Source organism: Cornus florida, unplaced genomic scaffold, assembly GCF_030987335.1.
Source record: "Cornus florida cultivar Cherokee Brave unplaced genomic scaffold, ASM3098733v1 CherokeeBrave_3.0.0_Hap2_Chr08, whole genome shotgun sequence".
Lineage (NCBI taxonomy): Eukaryota > Viridiplantae > Streptophyta > Magnoliopsida > Cornales > Cornaceae > Cornus > Cornus florida.
In genome coordinates this window covers 886,453-908,184 of record NW_026775578.1, presented here as the reverse complement: position 1 = coordinate 908,184, position 21,732 = coordinate 886,453, and the positions used below count along the sequence as shown (strand labels likewise).

The 21,732-nt window shown below is 33.9% G+C and overlaps 4 protein-coding genes across 4 annotated transcripts; 2 read left to right on the top strand and 2 right to left on the bottom strand.

Moving 5' to 3' along the window:
- Positions 1 to 504: 504 nt before the first annotated feature.
- LOC132268771 (calvin cycle protein CP12-1, chloroplastic) lies at positions 505 to 1,133 on the bottom strand. Its single transcript, XM_059769605.1, has one exon. It carries the CDS (start codon positions 1,090 to 1,092, stop codon positions 703 to 705), a length of 390 nt encoding a protein of 129 aa, XP_059625588.1. The 5' UTR covers positions 1,093 to 1,133; the 3' UTR covers positions 505 to 702.
- A 1,613-nt stretch (positions 1,134 to 2,746) lies between these two features.
- Positions 2,747 to 7,239, bottom strand: LOC132268772 (probable cytochrome c oxidase subunit 5C-1). Its single transcript, XM_059769606.1, has 2 exons — positions 7,084 to 7,239; positions 2,747 to 3,183 (listed from the first exon to the last, which is right to left on the bottom strand). Exon 2 carries the CDS (start codon positions 3,152 to 3,154, stop codon positions 2,963 to 2,965), a length of 192 nt encoding a protein of 63 aa, XP_059625589.1. The 5' UTR covers positions 3,155 to 3,183; positions 7,084 to 7,239; the 3' UTR covers positions 2,747 to 2,962.
- Positions 7,240 to 11,118: 3,879 nt separating this feature from the next.
- Positions 11,119 to 14,726, top strand: LOC132268768 (uncharacterized). Its single transcript, XM_059769603.1, has 2 exons — positions 11,119 to 11,983; positions 14,064 to 14,726. The coding sequence occupies exons 1-2, from the start codon at positions 11,548 to 11,550 to the stop codon at positions 14,600 to 14,602; spliced, it is 975 nt and encodes a 324-aa protein (XP_059625586.1). The 5' UTR covers positions 11,119 to 11,547; the 3' UTR covers positions 14,603 to 14,726.
- Positions 14,727 to 17,060: 2,334 nt separating this feature from the next.
- Positions 17,061 to 20,533, top strand: LOC132268767 (protein trichome birefringence-like 6). The gene is made up of 5 exons (XM_059769602.1): positions 17,061 to 17,977; positions 18,230 to 18,422; positions 18,511 to 18,701; positions 19,784 to 19,942; positions 20,036 to 20,533. The coding sequence occupies exons 1-5, from the start codon at positions 17,187 to 17,189 to the stop codon at positions 20,361 to 20,363; spliced, it is 1,662 nt and encodes a 553-aa protein (XP_059625585.1). The 5' UTR covers positions 17,061 to 17,186; the 3' UTR covers positions 20,364 to 20,533.
- Positions 20,534 to 21,732: the final 1,199 nt, after the last annotated feature.

Below are 21,732 nucleotides of genomic sequence, written 5' to 3'. Positions count from 1 at the left end.
CGCTCAACTATTGAGGACACGCTCTACGCACAACTCGGAATGCTTGTTGGATGATAGACTACAATTGAGAGACTAGGAAGGATGATCAGCTGAGGGAACTAAGTAAGAGTGCAAGAATTAGTTCTTTATGTTACAAACAATTGGAACTATTGTAGGAAAAACAATAACATATATATTTTTTAAATGAAAAAAATAATTGCATATACTCTGTACAAATTTGAGCTCCCACCAAATAGGTCATTGAGCCAGTTTTTAACCTAAAAATGAACTTGTCATTGAAGCCGCGCACTTGACCTGACTTTATCCGTCACCCAAATTTATGTTATGTGGGATTGGTATTGACTGTCAAATGGAAGACAATATTAGCGTGAACGTCAAATACTAATTAAGCATCACAACAAATAGTTTTAATTCTACTTATCCTTATCAAAAGGAGATCGAAAGACCCATGAGACTGCTCAAATATAAATAAATTCAGAAACTAAAAACTAGTTATATCATCCATGGAATAAATATACTGTTCCAGATGGTATATATATAAAATATAGTATCTGGTCAAATAAACAATAGTACAAGTTTCTTCATACAAGGAAGTCTAATATGCATCAGCCCATAAACAACACTAAAAAAAAAAAGGTTCATTTTTAAGATAAAAAGGCATGATATCAATAGACGACCCATGCACCACCAACTAATAACATCTCAATCTTCGTAAGTGCGGCATTCATCGGTTTCGGGGTTATCCTTACAGTAAGCTTCAAGTGGATCGGAGTCTTTCTTCTTGTCCCGTGCATGGCTAGCCGCTGCACTCAGCTCCTCCACCTCATCCCATGCGGCCACACACTCTCCGCTCACCGGGTCACCGGAGCATGCTTCCTCCGCATGCTTGATGCTCTCCTCCACTTTCTCCGAGATGCTCTCCGGTGCTGCAGCCACGGGTCGCAAGCGCATGCGACCTGCTCCGAAATGAGTAGACGACCTCTTCCATGGATGCAGCAGGTTCGGCCTCATGGTCTGGGCCTTGGGTGAGTCTGCTGAGGCCTTGGCCAAGACTCTTGGGGTTGAGAGGCTCACACCAGCTATCGTCGCCATTGTTGTCTGTCACTTGTGTTTAGTTTTGCGGTTGTGATAAAATATGTGAGGCAATATAATTGGGGGCTGTAATGCTTTGTGAACACACACATCCTATCAACTCACTGCCAATCATGAGCTTCCACATCACCACCTATTTCGAGATTTTTATATGGAAATATCAGTTGGTCAAAGTCCCTCTTTCTCCCTACTACTAGAATCATGTCAATACACTGCAAAAATCAATTGCTTCAACGGCCCTTATTTTTCCCCATCACTCCCTCCTAAAGCATTTAAAATAACAGTTTATTTTCCAAAGCCATCCCAAATATTTCTTGGACCAAATAAAGCGGTAAGAAAATTGTATAGAAACAGGTTCGATTGTCACCACCTGAAAAATCTACACCACTGAATTCAGAATTGCGTTAAGTAGCACCAATTTATAGAATTTATTTTAAATTATTAAAAATAAACGTCTTCACCTCTACCACAATTTAGCGGGGAATTCCGTATAATGATAAAAGAAGACATCGCTTTTAGATGTTGCTGTTGCGGCATGCCTGTGCGTCTTCACAGTGCTTGTTAATTGACTCAGACTACTTTTTTTTTTGGTCCTTAAATCCTCAACCTCTCCTTAACACCTTGGTTGATGAGATTAATTACTGCAATTTGCAAAAGCAATACCAATCGTTTTTTTCCCCCTACTCTTTTGGTAATTATGAATATATAAATAAAACAAACTACACACCACTGGAGTATCCACAAATACAGAGCTACACTCCTAAAAGTTAAAACCAATAGAATTTTCAAGGGGTAACCTCTACTCAATCCAACAGAGTAAGAGGCTTACCCCCTTTCTACAAACAGTTTTTGGCTTTCTGAAAAAGAAAAAGCAGCAGCAAGTCTTGTAGTTCAAATATGATCATCAGCCATTAACAAATTGTCACCTACAAATACCACAAATAGTGCGACTCAATTGCAGCTAAATGTTCTCTTCACACTCGCGCACACACACCACACAAAAAAAAAAAAAATCATTATACCCTTCAAATAATAATAGTGATTATAATTATCCTGTTAAGTTGCCGTAATTTTGCTTAAATGACATAGTTTACTTTACACAACGAACGTAAGTGCTAGAAAATAGCGATATAAAACATGCATGACAATGTCTTGTCACTTGTTTCACGTACTTCAGAATAATATGAACAATATGACAACCTTGTTTCTTATCCTTTTTCTTATTTTATAGGCAACTATAAAAAGCATTGATAGAAGTCATGAAAATAACAAACTCCCTAGGGTTTCATGAGTAATAAAACAATGTAGAAATATGCATAACACACTTGGTAGTAAAGACTGAAAAATCAATGTCAAGGAACAAGATAAAAACTGAAGAAAGATATATTTATCACTAGACAATATCCTTCAGGGACCATCTATCAGTTTTTCAAGCCACAGCCTTCAAAGGCTTGCTTGGTATTATTCCATAAATGAAGCCAGCATTTAGTCAGATAGCTGCAAGTCTTCAGCAGCCAATAATTCATAAACTCCACATTTTTCACAACTCATGAAGCTACAATTGAAACTAAACATTTAGGAATACCGTTCAACTATGAACAAGCCTACACTAGAAGGCAAACTGCAAACAAGCAGTAGCTATGAAGAAAACATCTCGAGTCAAACCGCCATTAAACAAAACATAGAATCATAAAACCGGAAGGTTTTTTTGAGCAATAATGTGCCCACACTGGATTCAGTACAATAAATTTATTTTTTTAGAAACTGGAATTAAGTATGCTCATTTCAGATTCAAGAGCCAATAGACAGGGATACAAAACATCAGGTTACCAAAAGTGTGGGTAGAATCACTATAGAAGCTAAGAAATATTTATTCTTCAGCAACGACGCTGATCTCACCTTTCTCTAGCAAGTCATAGAATGCCCTTGTCTTCCTCTGCTCATTCCAGTGATGCATCTTCCATAGGCCACCTGCAGCCAAGCCAAGTGCGAGTCCAATAATTATCTCCTTCACCACACTTGGTCCTTTCAAAGTGGCATGAGCAACCTTATGGGCAGCCATTTTACTTCACTAATTAGAAGCTTGTAAATCTGCAATTAACAAACAAAACATATTTTTTCTCACGGAAGTGTAGAAACACCATAAAGCACTATCACCATATAAGCACTCCATTCATATTAGTTCAACATACTGGATCGGGAAAAAAAGAGGAAGGTAAAATAGAAGAGAAAAGGTTTAAAGGTAACTGAAAAAAAAAACTACTTGTTACAGATAATAGGTATCTGATTAATATCAATCACAATCCAGACAAACCGAAACCTTCAGATAAGCTAGTATCAGTACTTCAATCAAGGTGACAATAAAGTCTCCCAGGTGTGGCCAAAATCAGCCTCACACCAGGCCTGAATTATTCAAGTAGAGATATCAGCTTGAATTTAAACTAGTCCATTCAGCATATTCGGCTAACCATCCTAATATATAAATAATTTGCTTGGCCCTTCCTAAGTTTACTTCATTTACCAATGTTCCTATCAAGATTTTTAGCCGAATAGCTAAATTAGTAAATTTTCACAATTTTCTAAATTTCAAGGAGAGAAAAGAAAGCAAAATTTCAAAGAGAACAAGTGAAATTTTCCATCCAAATAAATCCGATTCAGGTGCATGAATACTTTCATTGAGTATGACGAAGCTCTTTCAGAATTTTTTTAATTTGAAGTAGATGAGCATAACAAAGTGCACAATGACGCCAAACAGGTGATATGGTGAGAGATTGAGTTTGAGTTTACTGCATTACAGTGATATTGAAGGCAGATAAGAACATTGCTTTCAGTTGCAAGCAAAGGTATGACGGGCTTCGATTAAATATTTTTATGAACATAAATCTCGTTAAAAGAAGAAAGAGAGAAGCCCAAGTACACAAGAAATGTACAAAGTAATGCAAGTGGATTGGATTAAGGGCCTGAAACAGAATGATTGATAGAAGGGCCAGCTGATTGATACAAAAGGTATCCAGCATCATTTCCTTTTACTCCATAAAAGGAAGCTACTGTATAAACTCCAACTTTGTCCTATGCACCCAAAAATCATGGAAAAGGGTAAGGGATGTTAAAAAAAGAAAAAAACACATTAATTGTTGATTTGTTTTCCATAACCTTGTGAGACACAATTATATAAAACAAAAAGATAGAAAAAGAAAAACCCTAACCCTAGACCTAGAACTTGAATAACCCAAATTAATTCAAACTCTCTATCTCTCTCTCTATGCGTGGATGAGTGTCAATTAGTGTCGATTTGGCCTTTTAAATCTTTTTTTTATTATGACAACAAAACCCCCGTTTTTAATAAAAATATTTACAAATTTCCCACCTATATCCCTACCGTATCCCAGAAGTATCCGATTTGAAAAATATATACATTGATCATCATCATCATCCTTGCCTTAGTCCCATATGACCATATGATTCTCTCTCTCCAAACTTTTCTATTACATGCCAAATCACCTACTCTCTCTCTCTCTCTCTCTATATATATATATATATATATATTAAAATTATGGATATTCCCCAGCAGTATTGGACATGTAACTGGCGCGTAACAGCGTCGAATAATTGTCCGATACAACCACGACAACCTTGGGGAAGTCTTTGTGCTTCCTAGGAATGCAAAGGACTAAAACACAATATTTCTCCCACAACTCTCTAGTAACCAAACAATGAAGGGAAATATGAACTGGTGCGTATACATGTCAGATACTTGTCTGATACAGCCACGACAACCTTGGGGAAGTATCTGTGATTCCTAGGAATGAAAAGGACTACAACACGATATTTCTCCCACAATTCTCTAGTAACCAAACAACGAAGGGAAATAAGATGAAGGGTTCGACAACCCTCCTACCACACAATACACCTTTAGGAAACTATAAGTCATGTAGTGACAAAACACAAATATTAGTCATGTAACGAATCCAAAATAGTTGATATAAGACATGTTATAGTGGAGCTTGTTTATTAAACTTTGTTTCATTTTAAGTTTATCATGCTATAAGATTGTCTATCATAATTTTGACAGTCTTTTAGCAGATTAAAATATCCAAGTCCGAATTCTAGCTTATTTTCTTGAATCATTCAGTTTCAATATCAACAAGCTAAAATTTGCCAAGGAGGCAAGGAATAATCTAGATAAAATATTCCACGTCATTAAGTACATTTTTATAAGATAACAGGTTCCCTGAATTCCATCTACACAATTGATCATTGTGTTTAGCAGTGTGTTGAGGGTGTTCTTTTTCAAAAATTTCTTGATATCAAAGCAATGCTTTACTTGCAATCCTATCTCAGAATCTGGGAATTCCACAAATTCCCAAGCAAATTCATCGACGGGAACAAAATCGTCAGAATCCAAGAAACACCAAAAGAATGATATGATGCAAAAAGCATTTGATGAGAAGCTGAATCACACCAACAGAATCTTGGATAAACTTCCACCGGTAAATCCAAGGCTTGATTCCACATAATAGCAGCAAAATGATAATAATTTCTTCCTTGTAATCAGGTTTCACATAATCAGTTGGATCAGAATGTATTGCAACCATTTCTATCAACTTCATCAAGTTGATCAAGCTTGTTATCATGAAGCCAAACCTCCAAGCTAATGCTTGGGAAGCTGGGTCCACTATTGTTTTAAAACAATGGGGCCGGTTTTGGTCAGTTTTCTGAATATCATTCTCAAAAACTTGGAATATTGAAACTGTTTTAAGGAAACCATAAAATATTTTTCTTCAAATATAGGCCTTTTTTTAATTGAGCTTTTAGAAAACTGTAAACCAAACAAATATCTATATTAGTATTTTCGGGTATCCAATTCTCTAAAAATAGAAAACTGTTTACAAAGAAAAAAAACCAAACAGGCCTATAATTTCCATCTTTAAGGAACTGAAAAATCAATAAATTTTTTAATGAACCTCTAAGTAATGCAAAACCATGTAAAATTCAACAAAATTTTAATATGGTTAACCTCCATTCAACCAATCACAATGCCTTTTAATTGTCAAGAGTCATTCCAAGGTGCCATTTTGCATCAAGGATTGTCCAATGCAATTGCATTAAGTTTTAATTTTTAAAGCTTTTTTCAATGTTAAAAGATTTTCAAATGAATCTATCAATCATATACTAAAATTTAAGATAAATCTAGAGGAACAAGGTGGGACCATTTTCAAAGGAATGTGATTTGGCCAATGTGATGGGTCCCAGAATTGAGCTTCTTGTTGACTATCCTGGGGCTTACTCGATGCATTTGAATTGTGAGGCATAAGGGCTAGCCTCAACCAAAAATGGGTTGTGTACACCTATTTTAAACATTTGCCACAATCCTCAGAATCAAATCAATTATTTTTCAATTAGTTTAAAAAAATATGACCTCTTAAAACATTTGGTATTATTTTCATAAGGACTTTTAGAATTTTCCTGATATAATTCTCTCTCTCTCACACACACACACAGATGCAATCATTTAAATGAAATATGTAGACATCTATTAGACACCAATTTGGACATTTCTAGGTTACCAGAACTTAGTTTACAGAGATCAGTTTAACACAAAAAATTCAATATCAGTCAGCAGTGCAAGTCATATTAAAAGAACAACTAGAATCGACAAAAGTATACATTATCAACAAATAAACCATTAGATATCAATTAAAACAATTATGCATATATATATATACGCACACAATAATAGAAATATACATATAGCGATGATACAAAAGAAGGGAGTATAATAGATTTCAGATCGACAAAAGAAGACAACAGTATCAACACTTAAAGAAGAAAGAACCATTACAAAAGTCTTGCACATAATGTGACCAATGACTGACCCATCATTTGCACGACTTCATTTATAGATCCGAGAAGTAAAACCCTAACAAATATAGACTCGTAAATAAAAAAACTGATCAGATGTCAAATCGAAAATCAAAATTAGGATTTTACCTGAAAAGATGGATGAGTGAAGCAGGGAAGGAAGGAAAGAAAGAACCTCTGAGATGGTTCTTTACAGGTTGGAGCTTCTCGCAATTTGGCGTCTTTGTTTTGCCCTTTTGACGGATACAGGGCCTTCAACAAATTTGTAAGCCAGCGTTTGTTTACAGGGTTTATGCTATTCATGAAAGGGTAGAAGTGGAATACCATACCCACACTTGTTATAAGAATGCCACGTTCAAAAAGGCGGATACCAACTTGTACCGTGTTCAAGGTTAGTGCTAAATTCTCAACGTTCAAAAAGAAAATAAAAGAAAAAGATAAACGGGTACAATAATATTTTACGAGGTTTATAAAAAGATACACAAGTAAAATTTATTATTTTTTTGAATAAAGACATCCTTTAAAGATTAAAAAATTGACAAAGACATCTCTAAACATAAGAAATTGACTAAATTACACTTTGATCGTTTAAGAAACCATTTTAACTTTATAATGTACTGTAATAAATTGGACCAATTAACCCTCATGAACAATTTATGTATAAAAAAAAGAAAAAAAAAAAGAAGAAAGAGTCTCTTCTCTCACAATACCTAATATCTAATACCTTCTCTCTCAATAGATTATACGGCGGCTGTGATGGTCTGGACAACCGTCACCGTCCTCTCTCTCTCTCTCTCTCTCTCTCTATATATATATATATATATATACACACACACAGCAACACCCCGGGTAGGGACGGACTATCTGACTGGTCTAATTCATCTTCAAAGGTTTCATATCCAGATCAAATAAAGATGCCTAGAAAACTATTAGAGAGATATCAGTGACACTGACAAAAGACATCAGGAAACAAATGCCATGTACATGAACTTATTTTAGTACATTAGATCAAATAAAGATTCCTTTAATAATAACTTAAGAACAGTAGGGGATTGTAAGATTACAAAGATCTTGTTCGATTTTTGTGACTATGACAAATTAATTCAATACAAAAGGCTTCCAAATTGATATGGCTGAGTAATTTCATTTCCATGTGATGCCCAACCACCTTCCGTTTTGTTTGATACCAGCCACACTTGAGGGTAATTTTGTCTTTTTAGAGGATTTAAGGCCTTCGTTTAACTAGAGTTTCGTATAAGGGGGTGTCTTTGTTAAAAAAAGAAGTAAATTTCACCTGTGTATTCTTTTGCCAAACTTTAAGAATGTGATTGTAATTTACCTAAGATAAACAGAAGGTAGGACAAATGCCATGATTCACATTATTATCTAAAGCGGTCTCTCCTACCTTAATTAACGAAATTTACCTTCTTCTTTTTTTTTTAATTAATGAAATTCACATTAGGAAAAGGCCTTGTAACTCTTTGTATGTGTGTGTGTGTGTGTATATATATATGTGTGTGTGTGTATATATATAACTCTTTGTATTTGGCTGAGTTATTAGTTTAATGGCTGTTCAAAGGAAAATTTTGCAATCTTTCGAATTAATTTTGGATGGTGTGTGGTATTCTTAATCATTTAATTAAATGTCAAATAAAAATAAAAATAACACTTATATGAAGAAGATTTAATCTCAATCTATCATCAAGATCACAGTTGTGCACTTGACGTGACAACTATTTATTTACTACTGAGTAAAATTGCTCGCGCCATATTGCGGTATGTATAATTTCTAATTGAAAGTACTATTAAAAAAATAAAATAAAAAAAAAAATTCAGTCAAAAACTTTTCACATATAACCGCTAAATTAGAAGATATATTAAATAATTCAATTGATTTTCTAAATATCTCAAAAAATAATTATAATTTAGTGATTAAATATCAGAACCCATAATTCTTTTCATTCATGCACTCTTAGCAACCCGCTCTTCTAAATTTCCCAACAGCATCCTGTAATGCCAAAATGATATTTATTGCGGATACACCTAAAATGGGCTTTAAAACTACAATCTAATTTTAGACAATTACTTAACAATTATAATTATTATATAAAAATATAATTATAAAAATTTATTAACAATCATAATTATGAATTTTATTTTTTAAGTATTAAAAATTAATTATTTTTTTTCCCATTTTCCCTCAACTTTGTAATTAAATAGTGAAAAGGAAAAAAAAATTAAACAAGTCAGTGACCGTATCATACCGCTATTTTTGAGAGAGAGAGGTGAATTAAGCCTTCATAAAAGTGTATGAGTACCTACTAATAAAAAATAGAAAAAAAAAAAAAAGAAAGAAAGACTCAAACTAAGAATACAAAATGTGTGATTACTTCCTCTTTCTTTTTTGAGTTGTTCTAAAATAGTAAAATACTACTCTTATTTGAAAAGTCAAAGAAAAAATAAATGCAATCTTTCAATAATTATCCCTTTAAGTTAAAAAACTTCTATCCACAGTATAAATATTTAAACTTGAAAGGCAACTTAATATTTTTTTATATAAAATAATTTCAATGTAAAATAACTTTTTCGAATAATATTTTTTATATAAAAAACTTTCAGGTAAAATTTATTTATTATTTTTTAACGTTGGCAAATGTTCTAAGAAAAAATTCAGAACAGAAACACAAGTTATTTTGTTAAGTTTTGGTAAAATATTTTACTCAGTAATTATTTTACTAAAAATTTGAACAACCATAAAATATATATATATATATATATATATATATATATATATATATATATATATATATATTACATTTAGGCACCGTTTGTTTGGATGTAAGATAATTTTTAAAAAATATTTTTTTATTTTTTGATGTTTTGGTTGTCGTAAACCATTTATGAAGAAAAAATATATTAAAATATAACAAAAATAACTTACCTATCAACTATTGATAAGTTATTTATAAATGTTTGTTATACAAATCTTATATTTTTAGAATCCTTATTTTATAAGCTTTCCGTGCATATATTATTTACAATTTTTAAATGTATGATTTGTGAAATATGATTTTTTGAAGTTCGGGAGAATTAAGATATAAATTAAAAGGTATTTTGATTCAAATATCAACTATTTTACCTTTTTCGGATAGTTGAGGGGGTTCTTTGATAAAAAATTAGGCAAAGGGGATTTGTTGGAAAAATGCTACAAGTTAATGAAGGTTTTTTGGTAAAAAAAATAGATGAGGGGTTTTCTATACTTTGACCTATTTAATACTTCCTCTTTCTTTTTTGAATTATTCTAATTTACTAATCTTATATGAAAAGTCAAAGAAAAAATAAATGCAATCTTTCAATAATTATCCTTTTAAGTTAAAAAACTTCTATCCACAATATAAATATTTAAACTTGAAAGACAACTTAAAATTTTTTGATATAAAATATTTTCAACGTAAAATAACTCCTTCGAATAATATTTTTATACAAAAATTTATTTATTTATTTATTTTTTAATGTTTGGCAACTGTTCTAAAAAAAAAATCAGAATAGAAACACAGGTTATTTTGTTAAGTTTTGGTAAAATATTTTATTCACTAATTATTTTACTAAAATTTTGAACAACCATAAAAAATAATAATAAAAAATATTTTACATTTAAGCATCATTTGTTTGGATGTAAAATAATTTTCAATTTTTTAATTTTTTTTTAATTTTCTAATTTTTGATTGTTGTAAACTATCTATGAAGAAAAAATAAATAAAATCTAACAAAAATAACTTACCCATTAATTATTGACGAGTTATTTTATATGCCCAACTTAATAGACTTGACCTCAATCTCGATTTAAACCTTTGTCAAACACCCAAAAAATAAAATAAAAAAATATTTTACTTAAATAAAAGAAGTATTTTATGAAAAAAATATTTTACCTCAGAATAAACTGAACATAAATAAATTCGTATTTAATGTAAATTTTAAAATAATAAAGAAGGTAAAAATAAAAATAAAAAGGGGGAAGACGTTTAATTTCACATGTACACGAGAGTCTTTGCGTGCTCAACGGTCAAATGATGCCGCTGCCTAAAATCTACCACCACAAAAAATCAAATACAAAAGTCCAACACCCATCCTCTCGGATTCTTCTCCCCCATTTCTCACCTGTATCTGTCAAACTACTATTTCCAGTTAATCTTCCTTAAATCCATTTCAAAGCAAAAAAAAATAATATAATCAATTGCAAGATCATTACGTATATTATATCACGAGATCCATCATCACTATTGATTATTTTATTGTCAAAGAAAGAAAGAAAAAAATCTATATTAACAATGAAAATGATGAGTATTTACTGTAAGAGTACACAATAATTTATAATTAAGTGACATCGCCAAATGCCAATATATATAATATATATATATATAGGCACACAGAGTCACACACTACACAGCACGAATTCAATATATATATATATATATATATATATTTAAAGAAGTAGCCCCCCTCCTATAAAGAAACCCCCCTTCAGGTATAACGAATTCACAATTAAGTAAGGCAACACAACACCCACCCCAACAGTTGTCTCAGTGATCGATCATGGCGTCCTTTTTCTGCTCCATGAAATTCTTCTTCCTCCTCTTTATCATCTCCGCCGTCCCCATCGCCTTCCTCATATCACTCGAAACAGCCAAACCACTCACCCATGTCTACAGCTACCACAGCACCGGATGGCTCAGAGAGTCCAGCAAGTGGGACGATCTCAACCGTCGCTTCCTCGTCTCCTTCCTCGAGGGCGGTGTGGGTCAGATCCAGGTGCCGGACGACCACTCTCCGTCCGCCGTCTTAGATGAAATTCCGGTCATCAAAGACGCTGACCTGGCCGGAAACGGCTCTTTCGGCATCGTCATCGACCGTCCCAGGAATCGTCTTCTGGTTGCCATCGCCGACGTGTTCGGAAATCGCTACAGCGCACTGGCGGCGTACGATTTAACCTCGTGGAAACGGGTGTTCCTCACTCCGCTCAGTGGCCCAGGTACGAACCCAATCACTTCATTTGATATTGTGTGAGTGAAGTATACAGATTGTTCATAGTTGGCCCTTTACTTTAGCCAAGCTTATTAATTTGATCGGAAAAGAAAAAAAACACAGAAGATACACTAAATTACACCGGCCGGAGATGTGACAAAATTAAGCATTACGCCTAATTCTTGTCAGTGACGTGTTTGGTATTGTTTTAGTAAAACATTATCGTACGTATAAATAATTTATAAATAGAAATGAAGGTTATATTGAAATGATTACATTTTTATAACATTGACAAATACATTAGTTTTTGTTTTTAGAAGTATCAATATAATTTTGAAATCATAAGAGGATCTTGTAAAGGTTAATATATTTTACTCCAAAAATAAAAATAAGGAGAAAAACAAGCTTTTCCAAGTGAAAAAGCTAGCGATTTTGACAATAAATTAATAGATATGAATGAGATGGACACATTGATTAGCCAGATACTTTTTGAGCTTAAATAACATTAGTTGAAAGTTGAAATGGAAGTTTGAAAAATTCCAATAAAATTGATATTAATTTGGAGGGTGACATCAAATATCAATTTATGCCATCAAGTTTAGAAAACAAAAAAACAAGGTAGTGTAATAGAAAACACTAGTATGCTTCATGGGTTTGACTCAGAGCAGTATTTGGAAACGAACGCACAGCCTTAGATTAACTAGTATACTACATATATGAAATATAACAATAATAATATTCCTTCTGTTCTAAATTAGATTTTCCGAGAACAGAGTCAGGATTTTTGTAAAAGGAAGGTTATTTAATTTAGGACAAAAATAGTAATAATTATTATTACTTGGGTTTTGAGTTTAAGTTGATGTGAATAAAAGTAGTTGGGTTGGGTTGAGTGGGGGCATTTTCAACTAAATTAGAGAGCTTTTATTGTTTTTTCCTTTCGTAAAAGATATCTTGCACCGCGTCCTTTTCATAGTCCTCCTTGGTTGGCTTACCAAACACACTGTCCACCCATTAAATCATTTACTCAATTTCAACTCCATCTTCTCAATGGCATTAAAAAATGGGATTGATGTTTCGCGTGTTACTTTCTTTATTGTTAAAAATTCTCAAACTCATTTTTATTTTTGGTCCTTTTTATTTTATTTTATTTCATTTGGCATTCAGGCTATCCAGCTTCATAGCAGAGAAATACAAAACCATGGTATAGTGGATGTGTGTGCCTAAGGGTCAAAATTAATAAAATATTAGTAGTAATTTAAATGAGTGAAAACGTATTAGAAACCAATAATATGAAAAGGAGAATTTTAAGTCCCGAGGAAGGAATATTAGGATACATTAGTTTAAAGATAGTGAGATTTTATGGGCGTCTAAATTTGACCCAAAGCTCGGTTGCCAATGCCAATATTAAAGTCTCCAGTCTCTCACGGCGACTGCCAATATGAGCTCAATTCACTTTGTTGTAATGTATATAAATGACTGGTTGTATGACTTTAAGTTATTGGAGGGACTGACTTATTCAAGAAATGGTTGGCAATGGTCCACCCTACCCCACCAATCAAAATGCTAGTCAGCACCATGTATTCTAAGTTCTAACCCTTCAATTATTCATCCATTTTCATTATTAGGTCCTGCATATGCTTTGAAATCCTCGCATCTTCACTCTATTATTTTTTACACACCAATACACCATCATGACAAGTTAGCACAACAAAATAAATCATGCCAATTAATAAATTAATTTCATTATTAAATGTGTTTACAAAAGTGTACGTGTTTTTCATTGAACTTGCGTTTTCTTGTTAATCATGTCAACTAATTGTTGTCACATTAAAACATGTCATTCACATCAGACAATCAAATTACTGGTTCGCAGGTGTGCTATATTGGAACTAGTTCAGTTTCTTGGTAAATTATTAATTGTTTTCTTTTTTTTATTGGTAAATTTAATTTGGTAATCATCTTTTTCAAAAAAGCCAAAAACATGGTTTATGTATACCTTCATTATTAATTGTATTCTAATTCTCTGTTTTTTTTTTTTTCCTTCTTGAATATTGCGCGCGCGCGCACACACTTATATATATATATAGGAGATGAGAAATCATTTGCAGATGATGTAGCAATCGATGGTGAAGGTAATGCATATGTGACGGATGCGAAAGCAAGCAAGATTTGGAAGGTGGGGGTGAATGGAGATTTCCTGTCAATCATTAGAAGCCCACTCTTCACTCCAAAAGAGTGGTACAAAAACCTGGTAGCGCTTAATGGAATCGCTTACCATCCGAATGGCTACTTAATAGTTATTCACACTTTCACCGGCAATCTATTTAAGATAGATATAGGGAAGGGAGATGAAGTTAAGTTGATTGAGGTGGATGGGGGTCCATTGTCATTTGGGGATGGCGTTGAGCTATTATCTCCTACTAAGCTCGTGGTTGCCGGAAACCCCTCCAGGTTGGTGGAAAGCTCCGATGATTGGGAAACCGCTGCGGTTGTGGGTAAGTTCAAAGGGCCACCACACAGGTTGGCCACTGCAGCAACTGTGAAGGATGGAAAAGTGTACTTGAACCATTTGATCGGCTTGGGGTACCCTAGGAAGAAGCATGTCCTTGTTGAGGCAGTTTTTTAAATTTGAGAGTGAGTGAGTGAGTGAGGCACAATCATATTCTAGTTGGGTATTTTATTTTTAATGTGTATCAAACTTTTGGGGTTTAAATCCAATATGCATCAATATATGTTACTTTTCGCGGTAATGTGTCAATTAAAAAGATTGCTAGCATTTGAATTTATATGAATTAATTGACGTCTTGTTTGATTTGAGAGTCCAAACATGCCCCTCATGTTATGGGCTGTGCCCGTTTGGATGGCTTGACCATCCCGCTAGTACTAGGATCATCCATCCCATTTTGGGTTTGTACATTCTTTACCTTTGGCTTTGGGTTACACAGTCCCCCAAAATGATAAACCACACTAGGACCCCGTATTTCTCTTCTTTGAAATTTTTTTTTCTCATAATTTGTACTTTGGAAATTAAAAATAAAAAATATGTATAAAACTTGCTTTAAAGGACCGTTTCTGAAAATTATTTTATGAACTCCCCCGTTGTAGTGTGACTTTAATCGAGGATCACTCTTTATAAAAGATAATTACTCTCTTTTTCTATTGCTAAAAGGCAACGAGCATAGCCTCCTCAGTCCTCACTCCTTTAGGTTAGATTTCCTATTACCTGCACTTATTATAAGGGTCTTTTGCAGATATTGTCCTTTGTGCCGTACCCAAAAATTTACAATTTTTAAAGTTGGTCTACAAAGATAGAAGACACCTTAATTCCCTCGTAAATGCCAACAATTTCTTTACTAAACGCCAATTTTTAATTTATGACAGATACTTGTGTCAAATTTTTATCGGTAACTTTGTAACATAGAAGAAAATCATTTTCTTATATTTTACATATATAATCAATTAAAATTATTTTGTATAACAATTCATTTTAATAGGCTTTAAAATAAGTTTCTTATACAATATGAAACATCACCCTTGTCATTCATGGACATATGCACAACCCTCCAACCGCTTGTAAAAAGATTAGTTTAGAAGAATCATGTTGAAATTGATTTTACAAGAGTCCAATTAATCTCCTCTATTACATGACTTGGGCTTCTTTGGATTGAGTAATTTGGGAGGATTTGGAAAGAAAATAAAATAAAATAAAAGATTCTCAAAATCATATTTGGATAGCTTTTAATGAAAAGAAAAATAAAAAAAATTTGGAGAGATAATTGTATCTCAAAATTTCTTATGTACTATCCTCTCAAAAATAAAAAGATTGGAGGAAAAGAATAGTGAGTTAAGTAATATTTTCATAATACCAAAATTACCATTTTTATCACATTAGACTCATATCTTATACCACCCGTCTCAAAATAAATATTTTTTTTTTGGAAATTGTTGTGAGTCACAATTCTTAAAAGAGACATTATTTTTGAAACATAAAGAGTAATATTTTATAGAAGGGTTATGACAATAATTTAATTCCTAACCTTTTTTTTTTTTTTTTTGTTTCATTATGTTTTTCAAACAATAATATTATCATTTCATTTCTTTTTCTCATAATTTATCCAAACATGAATAAAGTTTATTACTATAATTTTTTTTCTTTTTTATTCTTTTATAATTAAAACTATTATTATTATTATTATTATTATTATTATTTTTTCAAACGAAACCATAAAATTGTGTTTGTACCAAATTTAGTCCCATCCAATCACGAGAGAAATAACATTTATTTCTCCGCAGGATTTTGGACCTCATTTTCAGAAAGAAATCTCACAATTATTAGCATTTCGGTACGTGACCTAGTATTTATTATCTTGTGCAGAAAGATGTTAACAAAAGATGGTTCGATCGTGTGAGTTTGTGGAGAGGGAGAGAGAGAGAGAGGGCATAAGTGTCATTTCAGTGGACAGTTAAAAAATTGGTTTCCAACAAAACACGTGGGGCCTTTTTGGTAACTGACCACACCCTCATAATGTGCCACGCACTCTGTCCACCACTTGAAGAATCCAAGTATGATCTACTCCAAGGCCTTGCCTTACCTGCTCGCTTATCTTGATGATGATGATGGATTTACTTGTCTTTCTAGTAGTAAATCTTTGTTACCTCCTCCTCCTCCTCCTCCTCCTTAATGCTACCTAGAGGCTAGATACGCTGTCCTTGGAAAGACAGGTTTCTAGGGGAAAGATATTTTAGATATACTTGGAATGGGTATAATTTTAACAAGGGATGCTATTTTATTGGATTTGACGATAAATTTTTTAATTTTTTAAAATAAAAATTATAAGAATTTGAGGAGATTTGATAATTACCCGCATTAATTTATGAATTTATCAAAGTTATCCTTCCTTTTTACATATCTCCTGCCTAGCTCTAGGTTATTTATTGGTCTTTTTACATCTCGCCTATTTAAAAACTACGTTTTAATTGCTATTCACCTGTTTAAAAATTATTTAATTCATTTAAATTTCTATTTATTCCAAACATAAAAATAGAATTTCATTTTAATTAAAATTCAATTTCTTTTTCCATTCCACTTTCAAATCCAAAAGAATTTGATTCCAAACAAAGCCATCTTTGACTGATTTTAGTTAAACCCACCTTGGATCTTACTCCACTCTGTGTCTCCATCATCACCAAAGAAATACTCCTCCCATGATATGATGGAGAGGCAGAGAAGTTTCTCCTTGATGAAACACACTAGATTCTTGGTGTTTTCTTTCACCATCTCCTCCTCTCTAATCTTTCTTGCCGGTCTCTCCATCTGGCTCATCAACACTGCCCCTTCACTCCATCAAGAAACCCATTTTCAGTTCAACAAACCCTCATCTCTTACCACCATTACAGATCTCAAACCCTCAACTACTACTGTTCAGACTTCTTTCACTGGTGTGGGTAGAGATTTTTCAGCAAACCAAGTGTCAAATTCAATTCTGTTGGATGCCCATTTCACTAGTCCTGAAAATAATTCAAGATTTCAAAGTGGGACGTCTCAAGTTTCAGATGATGAAACTGTTCAAAGAGGTAATTTTACAGGTTTTAGTGCGAAATTATCTACAGCCAACGATGGTGGGAAAATTACCACTCTGGCCGGGACCCATCTCATAAATCCTGAAAATGCTTCTTCTGAGTTTAACAGTACCAGTACTGATTCAATTTTCAAGGGGCTTCAAAGAAAACAAAGTGAGTCGTCGTCGTCTCAAGTTTCAGTAATTGGTAGTAATTTCAGAATCAGGCAACATAATGCATCCGAGGTTTCAAGTCATGAGAGAAATAAAAGAAATTGTGATGTTGCAAAGGGGAAGTGGGTTTTTGATGATAACTCCTATCCTTTATACACAAATGGTTCATGCCCCTTTATTGACGAAGGCTTTAATTGTCAAGGTAATGGGAGATTGGATCAAGGCTACATCAAGTGGAGGTGGCAACCACAAGACTGTACCATTCCAAGGTACATAATCCCTCATTTACTTTTTCTTTTTCATCTTTTATGAATTTCAAACTCCATTTTCAACTGAATAATTAAGATCCATTATGCATGAGTAGTAAAAGCTTAGACTTTACTAATCTTTTTTTTTTTTTTTTTTAATTTTTATTCAAACTCAATTTTCCAAGAACAATCAGGACCAAATTTTGAAGAAATTGGCTATATGATTACTATTGTTAAAGAAGGTAGTTATGATGGGATGGGGTTTTACTATAGGTTCAATGCAACAAAAATGCTGGAGTTGATGAGAGGGAAGAGGATAGTATTTGTGGGCGATTCCATTAACAGAAATCAATGGGAATCCATGTTATGTTTATTAATGGGAGCCATCAAAGATCCAAAAAGAGTATACGAGACACATGGGCGGAGAATCACCAAAGAGAAGGGAAACTATAGTTTCAAGTTTGTGGTAATTATGCAATAACTGATTTTCTACCTTTTTTTTATTTTGCTTTGTTCTTGGGTGGGAATATGCTGAATTTTGCTTAATTCTTCAGGATTATCAATGTACAGTTGAATACTATGTGACCCATTTCTTGGTTCATGAGAGTAAGGCAAGGGTTGGCAAGAAACGGGTGCAGACATTACGAATTGATGCTATTGATAGGGGCTCATCAAGATGGAGAGGAGCTGATATTCTGGTCTTCAACACTGCACACTGGTGGACACATTATAAAACCAAAGCTGGGTGAGTACCCTTCTCAAACTATATGCTTCCAAGGCCTGGCCTGATATCCATCATCTAAGTTTTTCACGCCTGCATCTGTGTCAATTGGGATATGTCTTGATTGGATTTACGAGCTTCATAGTTCTGTTGTTTGTGCATGTGTGTGTGTAAATGGTTTATGCCTTTACCCTGGGAGCAAGCATCCTCTACAGTAAATCATGCGTGTTGTACTGTATTGGATGGACGTGAGTGCTTGAAATGATCATGGCTGTCCATTGTACTGGTGTTGTACTGTATTGGATGGACGTGAATGCTTGAAATGATCATGTCCGTCCATTGTACTGCAAAGGATCTCAACTCCCGGTGAACGTTTATCAGGGATCTTGATTCGATCTATTATGAGCTTTATAGTTTAGGGTTGACTGACCTGACCGACCAAGTTTGAATAAGGTGTTTTTACTGGATTATCTCCATAATATGCCTTGATTGGATTTATGAGCTTCATAGTTCTGTTGTTTGTGCATGTCTCTGTGTGAATGGTTTATGTCAAGCATGCCTTTACCCTGGGGGAGCAAGCATCCTCTGCAGTAAATCATGCGTGTTGTACTGTATTGGATGGACATGAGTGCTTGAAATGATCATGGCCATCCACTGTACTGCAAAGGATCTCAACTCCCTGTGAACGTTTATCAGGGATCTTGATGCGATCTATTGTGATCTTTATAGTTTAGGGTTGACCGACCTGACCGACCAAGTTTGAATAAGGTGTTTTTACTGGATTCTCTCCATAATATGTCTTGATTGGATTTATGAGCTTCATAGTTCTGTTGCTTGTGCATGTCTGTGTGAATGGTTTATGTCAAGCATGCCTTTACCTTGCATCCTCTGCAGTAAATCACGCTTGTTGTACTGTATTGGATGGAGGTGAGTGCGTGAAATGATCAAGGCCGTCCACTGTACTGGATTCTCTCCATAATGTGCCATAATAGGAGGATATAAATTCAGGCAAAGGATGGTCTACAGACATGGGAAAATTGTATTACTTCATTAGTACCCTTTCATACTCCATGAATCTTTTTAATCTCTACTTTGCCTCATGACAGGATCAATTACTACCAGGAGAGGGACCAAGTTCATCCTCGTCTTGATGTTTTGACAGCTTTTCAAAGAGCTTTAACAACTTGGGCGTTATGGGTTGACAAGTATATCAACCCAAGAAAAACCAGAGTTTTCTTTCGAAGTTCATCACCTTCCCATTTCAGGTTTGTGCTTGCTAAGGTTTCCCCTGAAACGAAAACATATATTGTTTTCTTCCTCGTAACACTTGCTGACTAAGCGTTGACATGTTTGAACAGAGGAGGTCTATGGAATTCTGGTGGTCACTGCAGAGAAGCTACCCAGCCCTTGAATGAAACTTTATTTGTCAATTACCCCGAAAAGAATATTATTGTTGAGGAGGTGTTAAGGAAGATGAAAACTCCTGTAACCTACTTGAATATAACTAGACTGTCAGAATACAGGATAGACGGTCATCCATCTGTATATGGAAGAAAGTCCCGAAACAGCTACTCTTCAAGCATTCAGGATTGTAGTCATTGGTGCCTCCCAGGTGTTCCAGATATTTGGAACGAGTTGTTGTATTTTCATTTGCAATTGAAAAGCAGGGAGAGTTTTGCAGAGTGAAGTGATTTTTATTTATTTTTCTTATATATTTTTTATGAAGTGATTTGTATCTCTCAACTAGCACATTTTTTTTCATTTGTTTTTCCCTGTTGGGCTAGAAGGGGGTTATTGCTCGTGCAACCTTTCCAGTCATCAAGTATTCTAACTGCTTGGCATTGTGGCTCCTAAAACCTCGGATTCATTAAATAATGTCCAAGCATTGGTGATGACAATTTTTTATTTTATAAACGCAGAACAAAGTTTACACTGGACGCTTCAATAACACCTAAAATGCTCAGTTACTTCTTCCCCTAGCTGGACTCTGACGCATAAACTTCATATCATTTAAAACTCATTCATTTCTCTTGTTTGGTGTGTCACTTTAAAAGTGGAATGGCCATTCCCTTGGAATGCTCATTCCAGCTTTTAGATAGAATGACCATTCATTTTTGGACTTGTGGAATGGCCATTCCATCCCCAATAAATTAGAATAAAAAAATGCCAAGGACAAAAACCATACGTATTCTTCTCTACACATCTGACAGATTCTCTCTCCTCTCTCGCTATGTCACCGTACACCCTCACTCTTTCCTCTTTGTCTCTTCACGCATGGCATACTATGGAATATATATATATATATATATATATATATATCTCTCTATTTGTAGTTTGTGCTCTACAATTTGTTTTATACGTATTATATATATATAAGATGCATATTATATACTTTCTGCATGTCAATATCTATATATATATATATATATATATATATTTATAAAATATGTATATCATATATTCGCTGGTTGGGGAAAAGAAAAGGAAAGAGAGGAATTGATTAAAGGAAAAAAAAGATTCTTTTGCCCGTACAAGAATCCTTCTTCCTCTCTTTATTTCCAACTATAGATCTTCATATATGTATACACGGGAAAAGAAAAGGAAATAGAGGAATTTATTAAAGAAAAAAAAAAAGATTCTATACACGGGAAAAGAAAAGGAAATGGAGGAATTGACTAAAGAAGGAAAAAAAAAAATTAGAATGGTTATTTCATTCTCTGTTTGTATCCAAATAGTGGAATGAGAATGATCATTCCATTCCTACATCATTCCCATTCCATTCCCACTTGCATTCCATTCTTGTCTCATTTCATTCCATCACACCAAACGCCTAAGAGACTATTTGTCTCACATCGGATCAGGATGAAAAAGTGATTGGATATAAATGGAGGGTAAGCAACACTACCCAACAGCTTGAACTTTTGAGTAAATGGGCAAGTGCCCATCCATTTCCGTTGGTATCAGAGTAAGACCTAGTTCTTAATCTGGTGCCACACCAAGTGCCGGCCCGAAAGGCGTCCAGGTGAGCCACCTCGAGTAGGCAGGGTGGTCCGAC

Bases quoted from the DNA above. Each gene is read 5' to 3' on its own strand.
- LOC132268767 (XM_059769602.1), top strand. From the start codon at position 17,187: ATGATGGAGAGGCAGAGAAGTTTCTCCTTGATGAAACACACTAGATTC. The intron at 17,978-18,229 runs GTACATAATCCC...GTTTTACTATAG, and splicing joins CAAGACTGTACCATTCCAAG to GTTCAATGCAACAAAAATGC. The intron at 19,943-20,035 runs GTTTGTGCTTGC...ATGTTTGAACAG, and splicing joins TCATCACCTTCCCATTTCAG to AGGAGGTCTATGGAATTCTG.
- LOC132268771 (XM_059769605.1), bottom strand. From the start codon at position 1,092: ATGGCGACGATAGCTGGTGTGAGCCTCTCAACCCCAAGAGTCTTGGCC.
- LOC132268768 (XM_059769603.1), top strand. From the start codon at position 11,548: ATGGCGTCCTTTTTCTGCTCCATGAAATTCTTCTTCCTCCTCTTTATC. The intron at 11,984-14,063 runs GTACGAACCCAA...ATATATATATAG, and splicing joins CACTCCGCTCAGTGGCCCAG to GAGATGAGAAATCATTTGCA.
- LOC132268772 (XM_059769606.1), bottom strand. From the start codon at position 3,154: ATGGCTGCCCATAAGGTTGCTCATGCCACTTTGAAAGGACCAAGTGTG.